General features: G+C 34.5%; 1 protein-coding gene across 6 annotated transcripts in view; it reads right to left on the reverse strand.

Moving 5' to 3' along the window:
• Positions 1–15,617, reverse strand: part of Tmem62 (transmembrane protein 62) — a 45,615-nt gene that overhangs the window by 1,658 nt on the left and 28,340 nt on the right. For all 6 annotated transcript variants that reach the window (XM_048792987.1, XM_048792984.1, XM_015480753.2 and 3 more), the window contains 2 exons: positions 4,660–4,764; positions 2,629–2,747 (listed from right to left, as the gene is read on the reverse strand). In XM_048792987.1, the coding sequence (XP_048648944.1) occupies positions 2,629–2,747; positions 4,660–4,764 (224 nt within the window). The remainder of the gene's footprint in view (positions 1–2,628; positions 2,748–4,659; positions 4,765–15,617) is intronic.

Consider the following 15,617-nt stretch of genomic DNA (forward strand, 5'->3'; position numbering starts at 1 on the left):
AAATACTTGGGAATCAACCTAACAAAAGAGGTGAAAGATTTATACAATGAAAACTACAGAACCCTAAAGAGAGAAGTAGAAGAAGATCTTAGAAGATGGAAAAATATACCCTGTTCATGGATAGGCAGAACTAACATCATCAAAATGGCGATATTACCAAAAGTTCTCTATAGGTTTAATGCAATGCCAATCAAAATCCCAACGGCATTTCTTGTAGAAATAGATAAAGCAATCATGAAATTCATATGGAAAAATAAAAGACCCAGAATAGCAAAAGCAATTCTAAGCAGGAAGTGTGAATCAGGCGGTATAGCGATACCAGACCTCAAACTATACTACAGAGCAATACTAAAAAAAACAGCATGGTACTGGTACCAAAACAGGCAGGTGGACCAATGGTACAGAATAAAGGACACAGAGACTAATCCACAAAGTTACAACTATCTTATATTTGATAAAGGGACTAAAAGCATGCAATGGAGGAAGGATAGCATCTTCAACAAATGGTGTTGGGAAAACTGGAAATCCAAATGCAACAAAATGAAACTGAATCCCCTCCTCTTGCCATGCACAAAAGTTAACTCAAAATGGATCAAGGAGCTTGATATATATATACTTTGATCACACTTATTTGTAACACATTCAACCTACAGTTAGTTGTGTCCTTTTGTTCATCTTAAAGACAGGAATCATTTAACTTATATTGAAGCTCCAATTTATAGTACAGTATTTTATATATATATATATATATATATAGTAAATATCGGCCAGTGTTTAAATTAAAATTAAGTACACACACATGCGAGTGTGCATGTGCATGCGTGCGCGCGCACACCAACACACACACACCCAGAATATACATTCTGTTTTGGTGGAATGGAGGGACTTGTATTATCAGTATATTTTTTCTTATCTTAATATTTTTGTTTGAGGTAGAATGATGAGTACTAAAGTATAAATTGGAATATCTATGTTATAATATAGTTTGAAGGATGTGTGATTCATTTATTCATTCAACAATATTTATTGTAGCAGTCACTGTCCTAGGATCTAGGTTAGGGATACTCTAGGTTAGGGACACACTAGTGAACAAGTCAAAAAAGATCCATCATAGAGCTATACAGTCTAACAGGAAAAAGAAAAAATTAAAAAAGGAATTACAAATTGTGATAAATTCAATTAAGAAATAACTGGATCACAAAAGAGTAAATAAAAGAGAGGCTCTGTGTAGCTTGAAGGACAGGAATGAGTCAGTTAATGTAAATGCATTCCAGGAAGAAGGAACAAATGAAAAGTCCAGAGGTGGGAGAGGTCTTGGGCTCTGTAAGACAACAGTAGCCAAGGATGATGAACAAGGTGGAAAGTAGGAGTGGAGCCACAAGTGTGAGGTCAGAGACATAATATTGAGATGCCTGTTATGCATCAAAGGAAATATATAAAATGGCAGTTGAGTATATAGACACTTGAAGTACAGAGAAGATATCTATGTCAGAGGTATACATTTGGAAGTCAGGAGCCTGGATAATACATAAAGTCCATTATTAACTTATAATTGCTCAAAATATGAATGTACACATTTTCATAGAAAAAAAACCCCATGCCTTTTGGTAAGACATAAGTTTCACTTGGTGTAAGAGTGCTCCTGAGAGACAGGCTGCATGTATATAACAGAAAACTGAACTTAAGCCAGAGATGTAGTTCAACAGCAGAGTGCCTGTCTAGTATGCCTGAAACCCTGGGTTCAATCCCCAGCACCAAAGTGTGGAGGGAAAGAAAGAGAATAAGACCCAGGATCTATTTACATGCTGCTATGCAGAGAATGTTGTGGACTGGGGTAAGTATTTGCTAGGTAAAAGTTTTCCCTAATTGGCTGTCTCTAATCCTGCTAATCTTGTTATACTGTTGTTAAGAGGTTTTTGAACTCATTTTGATTAATATTTTTTTATGTTTTCCAAACCTTCAAATTACACTGAGATTTTGGTCCAGCAGCCCCATTAGGTGAATAAAACAAAGCAATTGTTAGGTAAATACTTGTCAAGTTTTTTTAATGGAATTTTGCTATGGAACAGGATCTCTTAATTATATATTTGTTTTAGAGGAATCAAATGTAAACTTAATATGTCGGTGTTTCCCGAATAATACTGCTAAGACATCATTACAAAGGCCAGGTCTGAATTTTGTCCAGTGAAGCTTCTACTAAATAACTGATTTCCTTTTCATGTGTTTATATTTTTCCTTTCCTTCTTCTGAAATATTTTCCTTCCTTCTTTATCATAATCAGTTTTGGTTTAACTTAAAGTATAAAACTTATTCTATCATAAAGCCCTTATTTCATTTTCTGTCAATGAAAAAGCACAATGAAACAAACAACAAAAACCTCTTTTACCTCTGATCAACCCTGAATGCCAAAATGTATTTTTGAAGTTTACACAAGAGTGGTGGAAGAAAAGGGTTAGGAAGCAAACAAAACATCAGTTATTAAAGATTGCCCTACAAATAAAGTAAGAAAGATGATCTATAATGTTCAATTTAAGACTTGAGATTTTTAAAAAAGATTTTGGATTTAACTGTTATGCAATTGTTTCAACAAGGCCAAGATGTTCTTAAATTGTATATCTAATTTCTTACCTGGAAAATTCCAGCTACAAATGTTGCACCACCTTGTAGGAAATGTCCATTAACAAATATCCCAAAGGAAAAGCAGAAACCCAATTTGCCATCAATAATTTCACCAAAAAACCATGGTCCTGAGAGAGGCAAAGTGTAGAAAAGAAGATTAAATAGCTACCACCCTGATTACATACATCTGAGATTCATTTATAGTAATAATGAAGATACAAGAATAGTAATCTATGAGCATTTTATTTCATAGTGTTTCTCCTTTGCTAATTTCTGTTGCATATGGTATCTTAACCAACTATTTGCCCCCTGTTTCTCTGGATCAAAAATTATCTGCATATATGCTATACTTGGAATAGATCAATAGCTTGTAGATAGCAAAAACAGGCTGCATCACACTCACAATTTAAAAAATATTCTCTTGCACTAATAAACTCAATATAATGTATTAACATTTCCTTTAAGAAGCAGAGGTATTCTACTGAAGCTAATTTTTGAGATACCTGAGATTTACTCCTTAAAGCAATAAAACCTCAACCACTTGTTTTAAAAAATATTTTTTTAGTTGTCAGTCAATCTTTATTTTATTTATTTATTTATTTGCAGTGCTGAGAGTCAAACCCAGTGCCTCACACATGCTAGGCATGTGCTCTACCACTGAGCTACAACTCCGGCTCCCTAAACCACTTTTCAATGGAAATTTTTCTAAAATGCTCTCTTGTACTTCTCTTTCTTACTAATATAGTGAATATATTTTAGCCTTTTCTATTGACCTATGGCCATTAATTCATTCGTTCATATGTTCACTACATAATGACAATTCTTTAACAAGACTCCTAAAGCACAATAAATAAAACAAAAAAAAAATCAGTAAGTGGTATGGCATCAATTAAAGCTTGTGTGCAGCAAAGGAAACAATTAAGAACATGAAAAGAGAGCCTACAGAATGGGAGAAAATCTTTGCCACCTGCTCCTCAAGGCATTAATATCCAGAATATATAAAGAACTCAAAAAACTTGACACCAAAAATCCAATTAGGGCTGGGGTTGTAGCTCAGTAATAGAGCACTTGCCTCATATGTGTGAGGCCCTGGGTTCGATCCTCCGCACCACATAAAAAAAAATAAAATAAAAATAAAGGTATTGTGTCCATTACAACTAAAAAAAAAACCCCAATTAATAAATAGGAAAAATAACTAAACAGACACTTCTCAAAAGAAGAAATACAATTGGCCAACAAATAAGTGAAAAAATGTTCAACAACTCTAGCAATCAGGGAAATGCAAATCAAAACTATATTGCCATTTCATCTCGCTCCAGTCAGCATGGCAATTATCAAGAATACAATAACAGGTCAGGTGCAGTGGCCCATGCCTATAATCTCAGTGGCTCAGAATTACAAGTTCAAAACTAGCCTTAGCAATTTATCAAGACCTTGAGCAACTTAGCAAGAACCTGTCTCAAAAATTAAAAAATAAAATATAAAAATAAAAAGGACCAGGGATTTGGCTTAGGGTACAGTGCCTTTGTTCAATCCCTGGTACAAAAAACAAACAAAATACACATGGAATATTACTCAGCATTAAAAGAGAATAGAATCATGGCTTTGTAAGTAAATGGATGGAGCTGGAGAATATAAAGCTAAGTGAAGTAAGCCAATCCCCCCCAAAAAATGCTGAGTGTTTTTTCTGATATAAGGATGCTGATTCATAATGGGGATGGGGAATGCAACATGGGAGGATTAGATGAACTTTAGATAGAGCAAAGGGGAGGAAGGGGAAGGAAGCGGGCATGGGGGTAGGAAAGAAGTGGAATGAGACGGACATCATTATCCTAAGTACATGTATGAAAACATGAATGGTGTGACTCTACTTTGTATACAACCAGAGACATGAAAAACTGTGTTCTATTTGTGTATTATGAATTGAATTGTATTCTGCTGTCATATATAACAAATTAGAATAAATAAAAGAAAATTAAAAAATCTCAATATATTCTTTGACAGAATGCTCTACAATTTGAAGTTTATTAATTTACTTACCAAGCACTACATACAGGGTCATCAACAACATAGAATAGTAGAAGATGTTTATTTTGCTCAAGAGGTGAAGGGAAAATGATATCAAATTTATAAATCTTGGAGGTTCTAAACAGAACAAATTTTTTAAAATTCAGTGACCACATGTAAACTTTAATTTCTTTTTTTTTATAATGTAATTTTTATTTTCCAACAGATCAACTGCCTAAGATAGCACAGGTCTAATGACCAACCAATACCTTCTTTTCCTTTTACTTATCCATTATCCCTAGTGACTAATATCATATCTGACACAGTGGTATATCAATAATTTTTTTGTTAAATGAATCTACAAACAAATGAAAGTACAAGTGAGTTTAGAAGTGGTTAGGTATTTTGTAAAATTTAATTTCTTTACAACATTTTCTAGAAGACTATTATGGGCTATCTGCTTTATATGGGGCAAATCCTTCATTACATGCAACTATACAGATGATACCACTTTAAATTTAGAATCCTGGTGAGCTAATATACTTAAAATTATATAGGGTAGCCAGGCGTGGTGGCATACACCTGTAATCCCAGCAGCTTGGGAGGCTGAGACAAGAGGATCATAAGTTCAAAGTCAGCCTCAGCAAAAGTGAGGTATTAAGCAACTCAGTGAGACCCAGTCTCTAAATAAAATACCAAATAGGGCTGGGGATGTGGCTCAGTGGTTGAGTGCCCCTGAGTTCAATCTCTGGTACCCACCCAAAAAAAGAATTATATAGGGTAGAAAGTTTAAAAAAATGGTTTAGTTGTGAGACTATATATACATTGAACTATATGTACTATAATATATTGAACTCATACATATACATATATATACACATATATATGTATGTGTGTGTGTATATACATTTTATATATATATATATATACATATATATGTGTGTGTGTGTGTGTGTGTTTTTTAGTTTTCGGTGGACACAACATCTTTCTTTGTATGTGGTGCTGCGGATGGAACCCAGGCTGCACGCATGCCAGGCCAGCATGCTACTGCTTGAGCCACATCCCCAGCCCTCATAAATATTTTTGACTGAAAATAGACATACCTGCCAGAGGTCTGTACTATTTTATTATTTATTTATTTATTTATTTAAATAAACCTTTATTTTATTTATTTACTTTTATGTGGTCCTGAGGATCAAATTCAGTGCCTTGTGCATGCAAAGCAAGCACTCTACCAACTGAGCTATATCCCCAGCCCTGTACTATTTTATTTTCATGTAGATTTGAAAGATAGTGCTATGTTCAAAGGATCATTAAGTCTCCGTTTTCCATAGAATTTAGTACCAAAATTACAAACTTCCAAGAGATGTATTAAAATATATCAAAAGTACATAAAAGAAATAGCAAAATTTCTCATTTTGATCTTAAATATGAGTATCTGTCCCAGTAGTCCTTTCTTGTATGTGATACCGTTCTTAACAAACAGTTCTGTCATTCTAATTGAGAGGCACCCCTAAAGCTCTCCCAATTGATATGCTCTTAAATATGGTGCCAAAAGGCTCAAATATAAGTGCTTCACCCAAAGAAGCTCCATCTGTGGCCATAGATTATCATTTTACTTATCATGGAGCTGGTCATAAACCAGTTATCAGAAAATTATGATAAAAAGTTCAGGCACACTGAGTGACACACTAGACAAAAAAAAAATTAAAAAACAGGTCCTGATGAAAGACAGCCTAATGTAAGTTAAATAAGTTATGAAGCCAGGTGCAGTGATGCACGCCTATAATCCCAGCAGCTTTGGGGGCTGAGACAAGAAGATCACGAGTTCAAAGCCAGTCTCAGCAAAAGCAAGGTGCTAAGCAACTCAGTGAGAACCAGTCTCTAAAAAAAATACAAAATAGGGCTGGGGATGTTGCTCAGTGGTCAAGTGCCTCTGAGTTCAATCCCTAGTACCACCCACCAAAAAAAGTTATGATTTTGCTAATAGGTCAGCATACTCATTTAATACTTATAACATTATTCAGCCTGCTGACAATTAATTTTATACAAAGCCTAATAAAACCTTTCTCATTGTGTGTATTACTCTCACTTGTTTTTGTTTTTAGTCTTGTACTTTCAAAGTATTTATCTGGTTGAGGAGAAAATATATCATTTTAAGTGATTATGTAAAGTAAGATGCTTGACTAATTAAGTATAGAATTGGGGATGGGGATATAGATTAGTGATAGAGTGCCTGTTTAGTATTCCTGAGGCCTTGTGTTCAATTCCCAGCGCTGAAAAAAAATTAGTAAAGAATTAATCATCAGGAAGCACTATAGGACTCAGACAAGCAAGAACTCACTATGATTTGGAATGGTTAGAGAAAGGGGTACAAGAAAAGACTATTTCAAGTAAGCCATACAGGAGACTAATATTTAAATAAGTTTAGAAGAATAATTTAAAGTAGGCATAATAGCCTGGGCAAAAACACAAATGCATAAGTGAGCATAGTTTGTATAGGGAACATTGAAAATTATCTGGGCTGGGAATTCCAGCAATTGGTTGAAGACATGGCTAGTCAAGTAAGACTAGGTTGTAGAGAGGTGTCTGATTTTTAATTATGGTATTTCATTCATAGGATCACTTCCATGACCAAAAAGCCTTACATATAAAATTCTGAGAAGGATAATTGCCTAATGATGAAGACAGACAATGGATTAGATGGACAGACTGGATATAGAAGCAACAGTTAGAAGTCTGTTTGGGAATCCTGAAAGGAGGTAGTATTGAAATAACATTGGCAACCCTTCAAAGGAAAAGAAACATTTGAAGAAAGAATCAATGGGTTTTAATAATATGCTGGCATTAGGGAATGAAGAATGAAGATTACTGAAAAATAAAATAAGGAATAATGATGCCATGAGAGACATAGGAGAATCAAACTAGGGATGAGGAGAGCAGGTGTGAGGTATTTCAGGAGTTTCTTTGTAGAAATATGTAGAGCCACTTAGGGATTCAGTAAGTTAAATCAGGCACACACAATAAAATGTGGGAAGCATCCATAAAACCTTGATGACTGAAGTGCTACGCAGCTTATGCAAAGAAAAATCTTGGAGGAAAGGAAGAAAGAGGATCAGAGGTGAAAAAAACAATAGGTCAGAACACTGATATATACCAAAAGGAGAGTTGTTTTTTAAGAAAAAAAAAAAGAGTAGCAAAAAAATGTCCAGTTCTCAAGCAAGAGCAAGAAAATTGACTCAGCTATTAAGATGGCAAATAGTAAATTTGAGAGCTGAATGTTATACTTTCTTTTTTTTTTCCCACATGTGGACTATAAAGATCTTTATCTATATATATCATTCAAATTAATATTTTTTCCTTCCTTCCTTCCTCCCACTTCTTTTCTTCCAGTGCTCACAGGGATCAAACAGAGCCTGTGCATACTAGGCAAGCATTCTACCACTAAGCTATATTCCTAACCCTGAAATGAATATCTTTTTAAATTCAGTCATTTTGGTTCAACATCTAGAGAAAGGTTTTAAAAAAGCAGAAAACCCTTTTAATAGCTTGACATGGGCTGACTTGTATTCCTCAAAAGTCATGTTGAAGTCCTAACTCCTAGTGTCTTAGAATGTCACTGTATTTGAAGATAGGGCCTTTAAAGAGGTAAAAATGAGGTCATATGGGTGGGCTTAATCCAATGTGACTGGTATCCTTATAAAAAGGAGATCAGGATACAAACAACACAGATCCAGGGATGACTATGTGAGGACACAGTGAGAAGGTGGTTATCTATAAGCCAAGGAGTGAGGCCTTAGGAAAAAACAAAACAAACAACAACAACAACAAAAACCTGAACTTGAACTTCAAGGCTCCAGAATTGTGAGAAAACAATTTTTTATTGTTTGAGCCAACCAGCCTGTGATATTTTGTTATGTCAGACCTAGCACACTAATATAAGCTTTATTTTAAAACTTTGTCATAAACCTTTTTTTAAAAAATATTTTTATTAGTTGTTGATGGACCTTTATTTTATTTATTTATATGTGGTGCTGAAAATTGAACCCAGTGCCTCACACATGCTAGGCAAGTTCTCTACCACTGATCCACAACCCAGCCCTGTCATAAACCTTTTTAAATGTACTTTGAAACTAGACTTTTTGCATCTTAAAAGGCTCATATTACTTTTAAGCTAGACAGCTAATTATATGGAATTAAGTATTGTAGTTATTAAGGGAAGCAGCCAGAGAAAACTATTAGTAAGTAATTTTAATGTTACTTTAAAATTAGTAATATAAGCTTAACCCTCAAAAGATTAGAAGCTAACAGAAAACCCTTATCAATACCTATAAAAAGGCTATGACTACTTCTATTTCTCTATTTTTGATTTTAGACTATAAAGTAGTAGTTTTTAAACCTGTCTGCTTTTCAGAATAACCTGGAAAGTACTTCAAAATAGAGATGCCCAGATCCCTCCTGCTACTAACCCCCCCATTAGAGTTCTCCTCCAAAGTTGCTAAGATATATTAACCCCATACCCTCACAAGTTTTCCCCTTAACATACGTCCTATGCCCTATCCCCAGTTCTCTATATGCCACTAGAAACTGTACACCTTTTATGAAACTACTGACTATATTTTCAATAATAATTGAATCCAACATTTCTTCCAACATTTCTAGTCATAGAAATGTATTAAAAAAAAACTTGCTCATAGATGATGTATTGTTGATATTGGGAACTGTTAATATTGTCCTTCCCCACAAAGGAGAGAGATCTTGGAACTATACAAGAGCACTACAAATCTATAGGGTAAAAACAATAACACACCAGACTCACAGAGCTGGAAAGAAACACAAGCAACATGAAAAGACAAGGAAAGAAAGTACGACAAACAATGCAAGACAATACATCACTAGAAGAATTACAGCAGAAAAAAATGACAGATAAAGATTTCAGGATATACATGATTCAGATGTTTTGGAGTCTTAAGGAAGACATCATACAACAAATACAGACAATGAAAGATCATTTTGACAATGAATTACATAAACAAATCCAAGAAGCAAAAGATCACCTACAGGGAGATAGAAGTTATTAAAAAAAAAAAAAAACAGAAATCCTAGAAATGAAAGAAATAATAAACCAAATTAAAAACTCAAATGAGAGTATCACCAGCAGAGTAGACCAGTTAGAAGATAGGATATCAGACAACGAGGACAAAGTATATAATCTTGAAAAAAACGTAGACAGCACAGCGAGAATGATAAGAAACCACGAGCAGAATATCTAAGAAATATGGGATAACATAAAGAGACCAAATTTAAGAGCTATTGGGATAGAGGAAGGTATAGAGGTCCAAACCAAAGGAATGAGCAATCTATTCAATGAAGTAATATCAGAAAACTTTCCAGACATGAAGAATGAAACAGAAATCCAAATACAATAAACCTGCAGGATGCTGAATGTGCAAAAATCACAAAAGATGCACACCAAGATACATTATAATGAAAATGCCCAACATAAAGAATAAGGAGAGAATTTTAAAAGCCACAAGATAAAAAAATCAGATTACATATAGGGGTAAACCAATTAGGATAACAGCTGATTTTTCAACACAGACCCTGAAAGCAAAAAATCCTGGAACAACATATTTCAAATGCTGAAAGATAATGGGTTCCAACCAAGAATCTTGTATCCAGCAAAATTAAGCTTCAGGTTTGAAAATGAAATAAAAACCTTCCATGATAAACAAAGTTAAAAGAATTTACAGCTAGAAAAACCAGGACTATAAAACAGCCTTGGCAAAACATTTCATGAAGAGGAAATGAAAAATAACAATGAAAACCAGCAGAGGGAGTTAGTACACTAAAGGAAAACCTAATCAAAGAGGAAAACCAAGTCAAGTTAAATAACAAAAATAAACAAATATGGCTGGAAATACGTCTCAACAGTAACCCTAAATGTTAATGGCTTAAACTCACTAATCAAAAGACACAGTCTAGCAGACTGGATTTAGAAAAAAAATCCAATAATATGCTGCCTACAGGAGACTCATTTGATAGGAAAAGAAATACACAGATTGAAGGTGAAAGGTTGGAAAAAATCATACCACACACCTGGTCTTCAGAAGCAAGCAGGGGTGTCCATACTCATATCAAATAAAGTTGATCTGTTAATTCCTGTTTTTTTTTTTTAATAAAGCCAAAGTTAATCAAAAGGGATAAAGATGGACATTACATACTGCTCAAGGGAACCATATATCAACAAGACATAACAATCATAAATATATATGCCACAAACAATGGTGCAGCTATGTTCATCAAATAAACTCTTCTCAAGTTCAAGAGTCAAATTGACCACAACACAATTATCTTGGGTGACTTTAACACACCTCTCTCACCACTAGATAGATCTTCCAAACAAAAGTTGAATAAAGAAATTAGAGAGCTCAATAACACAATTAATAACTTAGACTTAATTGACATATATAGAATATATAAACCAGCATAAAGCAGATACGCTTTCTTCTCAGCAGCACATGGATCCTTCTCAAAAATAGACCATATACTATGCCACAGGGCAACTCTTAGCAAATACAAAGGAGTAGAGATACTACCATGCATTTTATCTGATCATAATGGAATGAAATTGGAAATCAATGATAAAATAAAGAAGAAAAATTCCTGCATCACATGGAGACTGAACTATATGCTACTGAATGAACACTGGGTTACAGAATACATCAAGGAGGAAATTAAAAAATTCTTAGAGGTAGGGCTGGGGATGTGGCTCAAGCAGTAGCGCGCTTGCCTAGCATGCGCGGGGCACTGGGTTCGATCCTCAGCACCACATAAAAATTAAAAAAAATAAAGATGTTGTGTCCACTGAAAACTAAAAAATAAATATAAAAAAAAATTCTTAGAGGTAAATGACAGACACAACATATCGAAATCTCTGGGACACTATGAAAGTAGTATTAAGAGGAAAATTCATTGCATGGAGTTCATTCCTTAAAAGAAGAAAAAGCCAACAAATAAATTACCTCACGCTACATCTCAAAGCCCTAGAAAAAGAAGAACAAATCAGCAGCAAAAGCAAAAGGCAAGAAATAATTAAAATCAGAGTTGAAATCAATGAAATTGAAACAAAGGAAACAAATGAAAAAATTGACAAAACTAAAAGTTGGTTTTTGGAAAAATAAATAACATTGACAGACCCTTAGCCATGCTAACAAAGAGAAGGAGAGAGAGAACCCAAATTTCTAGCATATGAGATGAAAAAGTCAATATCACAACAGACACTACAGAAATACAGAAGATAATTAGAAATTATTTTGCAACCTTATACTCTAATATAATAGAAGATAGTGAAGGCATCAGTAAATTCCTAAATTCTAATTCTAATATAATAGAAGATAGTAAAGGCATCAGTAAATTCCAGATTGAGTCAGGAAGATATACACAACTTAAACAGACCAATGTCAAGTGAGGAATTAGAAGAAGCCATCAAAAGATTACCAACCAAGAAAAGCCCAGGACCTGATGGATATACATCGAGTTTTACAAGACCTTTAAAGAACTATTACCAATACTCTTTAATCTATTTCAGGAAATAAAAAAAGAGGGAGTACTTCCAAATTCATTCTATGAGGCCAATATCACCCTGATTCCAAAACCAGACAAAGACACTTCAAAGAAAGAAAACTTCAGACCAATATCTCTAATGAATAGATGCAAAAATCCTCAATAAAATTCTGGCAAATTGAATACAAAAACATATCAAAAAGATCGTGCACCATGATCAAGTGGGATTCATCCCAGGGATGCAAGGTTGGTTCAACATAGAGAAATCAATAAATGTAATTCATCACATCAGTAGACTTAAAGATAAGAACCATATGATCATCTCAACAGATGCAGAAAAAGCATTTGACAAAATACAACACCCCTTTATGTTCAAAACACTAGAAAAACTAGGGATTACAGGAACATATTTCAATATTATAAAGGCTATCTACACTAAGCCTCAGACCAACATCATTCTAAATGGAGAAAAACTGAAGGCATTCCCTCTAAAATCTGGAACAAGACAGGGATGCCGTCTCTCACCACTTCTATTCAACATAGTTCTTGAAACATTGGCCAAAGCAATAAGATGAAAGAAATTGAAGGAATAACTACAGGAAAAGAAGAACTTAAACTAGCACTATTTGCTGATGATATGATTCTATACCTAGAAGACCCAAAAAACTCCACCAGAAAACTTCTAGAACTAGTAAATGAGTTCAGCAAAGTGGCAAGATATAAAACCAACACCCATAAATCAAAGGCATTTCTGTATATCAGTGACATATCCTCTGAAAAGGAAATGAGGAAAACTACACCATTCACAATATCCTCAAAAAAAAAAAAAAAATAATAAGATACTTGGGAATTAACTTAACAAAAGAGGTGAAAGATCTATACAATGAAAATTACAGAACATTAAAGAGAGAAATCGAAGAAGACCTTAGAAGATGGAAAGATCTACCTCGCTCATGGATAGGCAGAATTAATATTATCAAAATGAACATACTACCAAAAGCACTATATAGATTCAATGCAATTCTGATCAAAATCCCAATGGCATTCCTCATAGAAATAGAAAAAGCAATCATGAAATTCACCTGGAAAAATAAGAGACCAGAATAGCTAAAGCAATTCTAAGCAGGAAGCGTAAAACAGGTGATATCGCTGTAACACACCTTAAACTATACTACAGAGCAATAGTAACAAAAACAGCATGGTACTGGCACCAATGATACTGGTAGACCAATGGTACAGAATAGAGAACACAGAGACTAACCCACAAAATTACAATTATCTTATATTAGACAAAGGAGCCAAAAGCATGCACTGGAGGAAAATAGCCTCTTCAACAAATGGTGCTGGGAAAACTGGAAATCCATATGCAACAAAATGAAATTGAATCCCTATCTCTCACCATACACAAAAGTTAACTCAAAATGGATCAAGGATCCAGGAATTAAACCAGAGACTCTGCGTCTAATAGAAGAAAAAGTAGGCCCTAATCTTCATCACGTGGGGCTAGGCCCCAACTTCCTTAATAAGACGCCTATAGCACAAGAATTAAAACCAAGAATCAACAAATGGGATGGATTCAAACTAAAATGTTTTTTCTCAGCAAAAGAAATAATATGTGAGGTGGACAGGGAGCCTACCTCCTGGGAGCAAATCTTTACCCCTCACACATCAGATAGAGCACTAATCTCTAGGGTATATAAAGAACTCAACAAGCTAAGCACCAAAAAACCAAATAATCCAATCAATAACTGGGCCAAGGACCTGAACAGACACTTCTCAGAAGAGGATATATAATCAACAAATATATGAAAAAATGCTCATCATCTCTAGCAATCAGAGAAATGCAAATTAAAACTACTCTAAGATACCATCTCACTCCAGTCAGAATGGCAGCTATTATGAAGACAAACAACAACAAGTGTTGGTGAGGATGTGGGGGAAAAGGTACACTCATACTTTGCTGGTGGAACTGCAAATTGGTGCAGCCAATTTGGAAAGCAGTATGGAGATTTCTTGGNCAGTGAATAATGGAAAAAGTTGAAAACTGGTGCAAAAGGTTATATAGATGTACCTACATGATTATAACTCTCTAATGCTAATAGTCAATATTAGTGCTTTTACACAGAAATATTTATAAGTATTTGTTTTACTAGAAAAAGCATGAGTGGAAAATGTGTTATTTTTCTGTTTTAACATACCTATAGGGAGCTTCACTGTACTGAAAGATCATTGAAAGCACCACTATCCAAAATATCAGCCTAGATATATTGATGGGATACTATCTAGGAAGAAACAAGCAGCCAACAAAAAGCCTTTTGAGTGTTCCAAACCCACACCTATACAGGTTCAGAAAAACTTTTAGCAGCTATCTAAACAAATGATTATCAATTTCCCTTCACTATTCATTAACTTATTAACAGTTTTCTGCTAGTCAGTTCAGTTGGCAAATATAGTCAGAGAAGACAAACAGGGACAGACAGTTGTCCCTGGGGAAGGAAGCATCCCAGGAAAAGTCACCTCTTTTGCAACTGTTCTATAGCTTGCCCTGTGTATGTAATTCAAAATTATATATACATTATTTAAGTTCTGTCAAGCTTTGCTGGGTATCATGGCACATGCCTAAATCTTAGCAACTTGGGAGGCTGAGGCAAGAAGGATCCCAATTTTGAGGCCATCCTCAGCAACTTAGCAAGACCCTGTCTTAAAATAAAAAGGGCTCAGGATAGAGTTTAGTGGTATAGCCCCTGAGTTCAATCTGTAGTACAAAAGAAAAAAAAAGTTTTCTCAGGCTTTGTTTAGTGCCTTATCTTTGAATATCTGAAACATTATTTTCTATTTAAAAGCATTTCATATTTAAAAATTATATTAAATAGCTACTTATATTAATATTTGGTCATTCTGAGCCATATTGTATTTTACCTTCATTTTGACTGAACTTCATTTTACTGTTATAAAGCAGCAAAAATAATAATGATGCTCTTCAAGATAAGAGCATTATGGGGGAAAAGTAATGCTTTGAAGAATGCATCTCACCAACTCATGCAAAGACAATTTATATTGTTATATATCACTTCATAATTGGACATTATATGATATTTTAAGGTCTTCTAAGAATGAAAATAACCATAACTAACCTTTAAGATCTGGGTATTCTAGGTACCTAAAAGTAATGAGAATGAAGAGTTGGATCAGCACAATCAGCACAAAAAGGACCCGGGCCTGCAGAGAAAAAAGATGTTAGTGTGACTAGATACATGGGGATAGCTCCAGTGAACACTTTAAAACTGGCCTCATTAACAAAAATGGAAATGACATCTGTGATATTGTGATATAATAAGAAATATGAGGGCTGGGGTTGTGGCTCAGAGGTAGAGTGCTCGCCTGGCACGTGCAAGGCCCTGGGTTCAATCTTCAGCACCACATAA

The sequence above is a fragment of the Marmota marmota genome, unplaced genomic scaffold (assembly GCF_001458135.2).
Source record: "Marmota marmota marmota unplaced genomic scaffold, marMar, whole genome shotgun sequence".
In the NCBI taxonomy this organism is placed as follows: domain Eukaryota; kingdom Metazoa; phylum Chordata; class Mammalia; order Rodentia; family Sciuridae; genus Marmota; species Marmota marmota.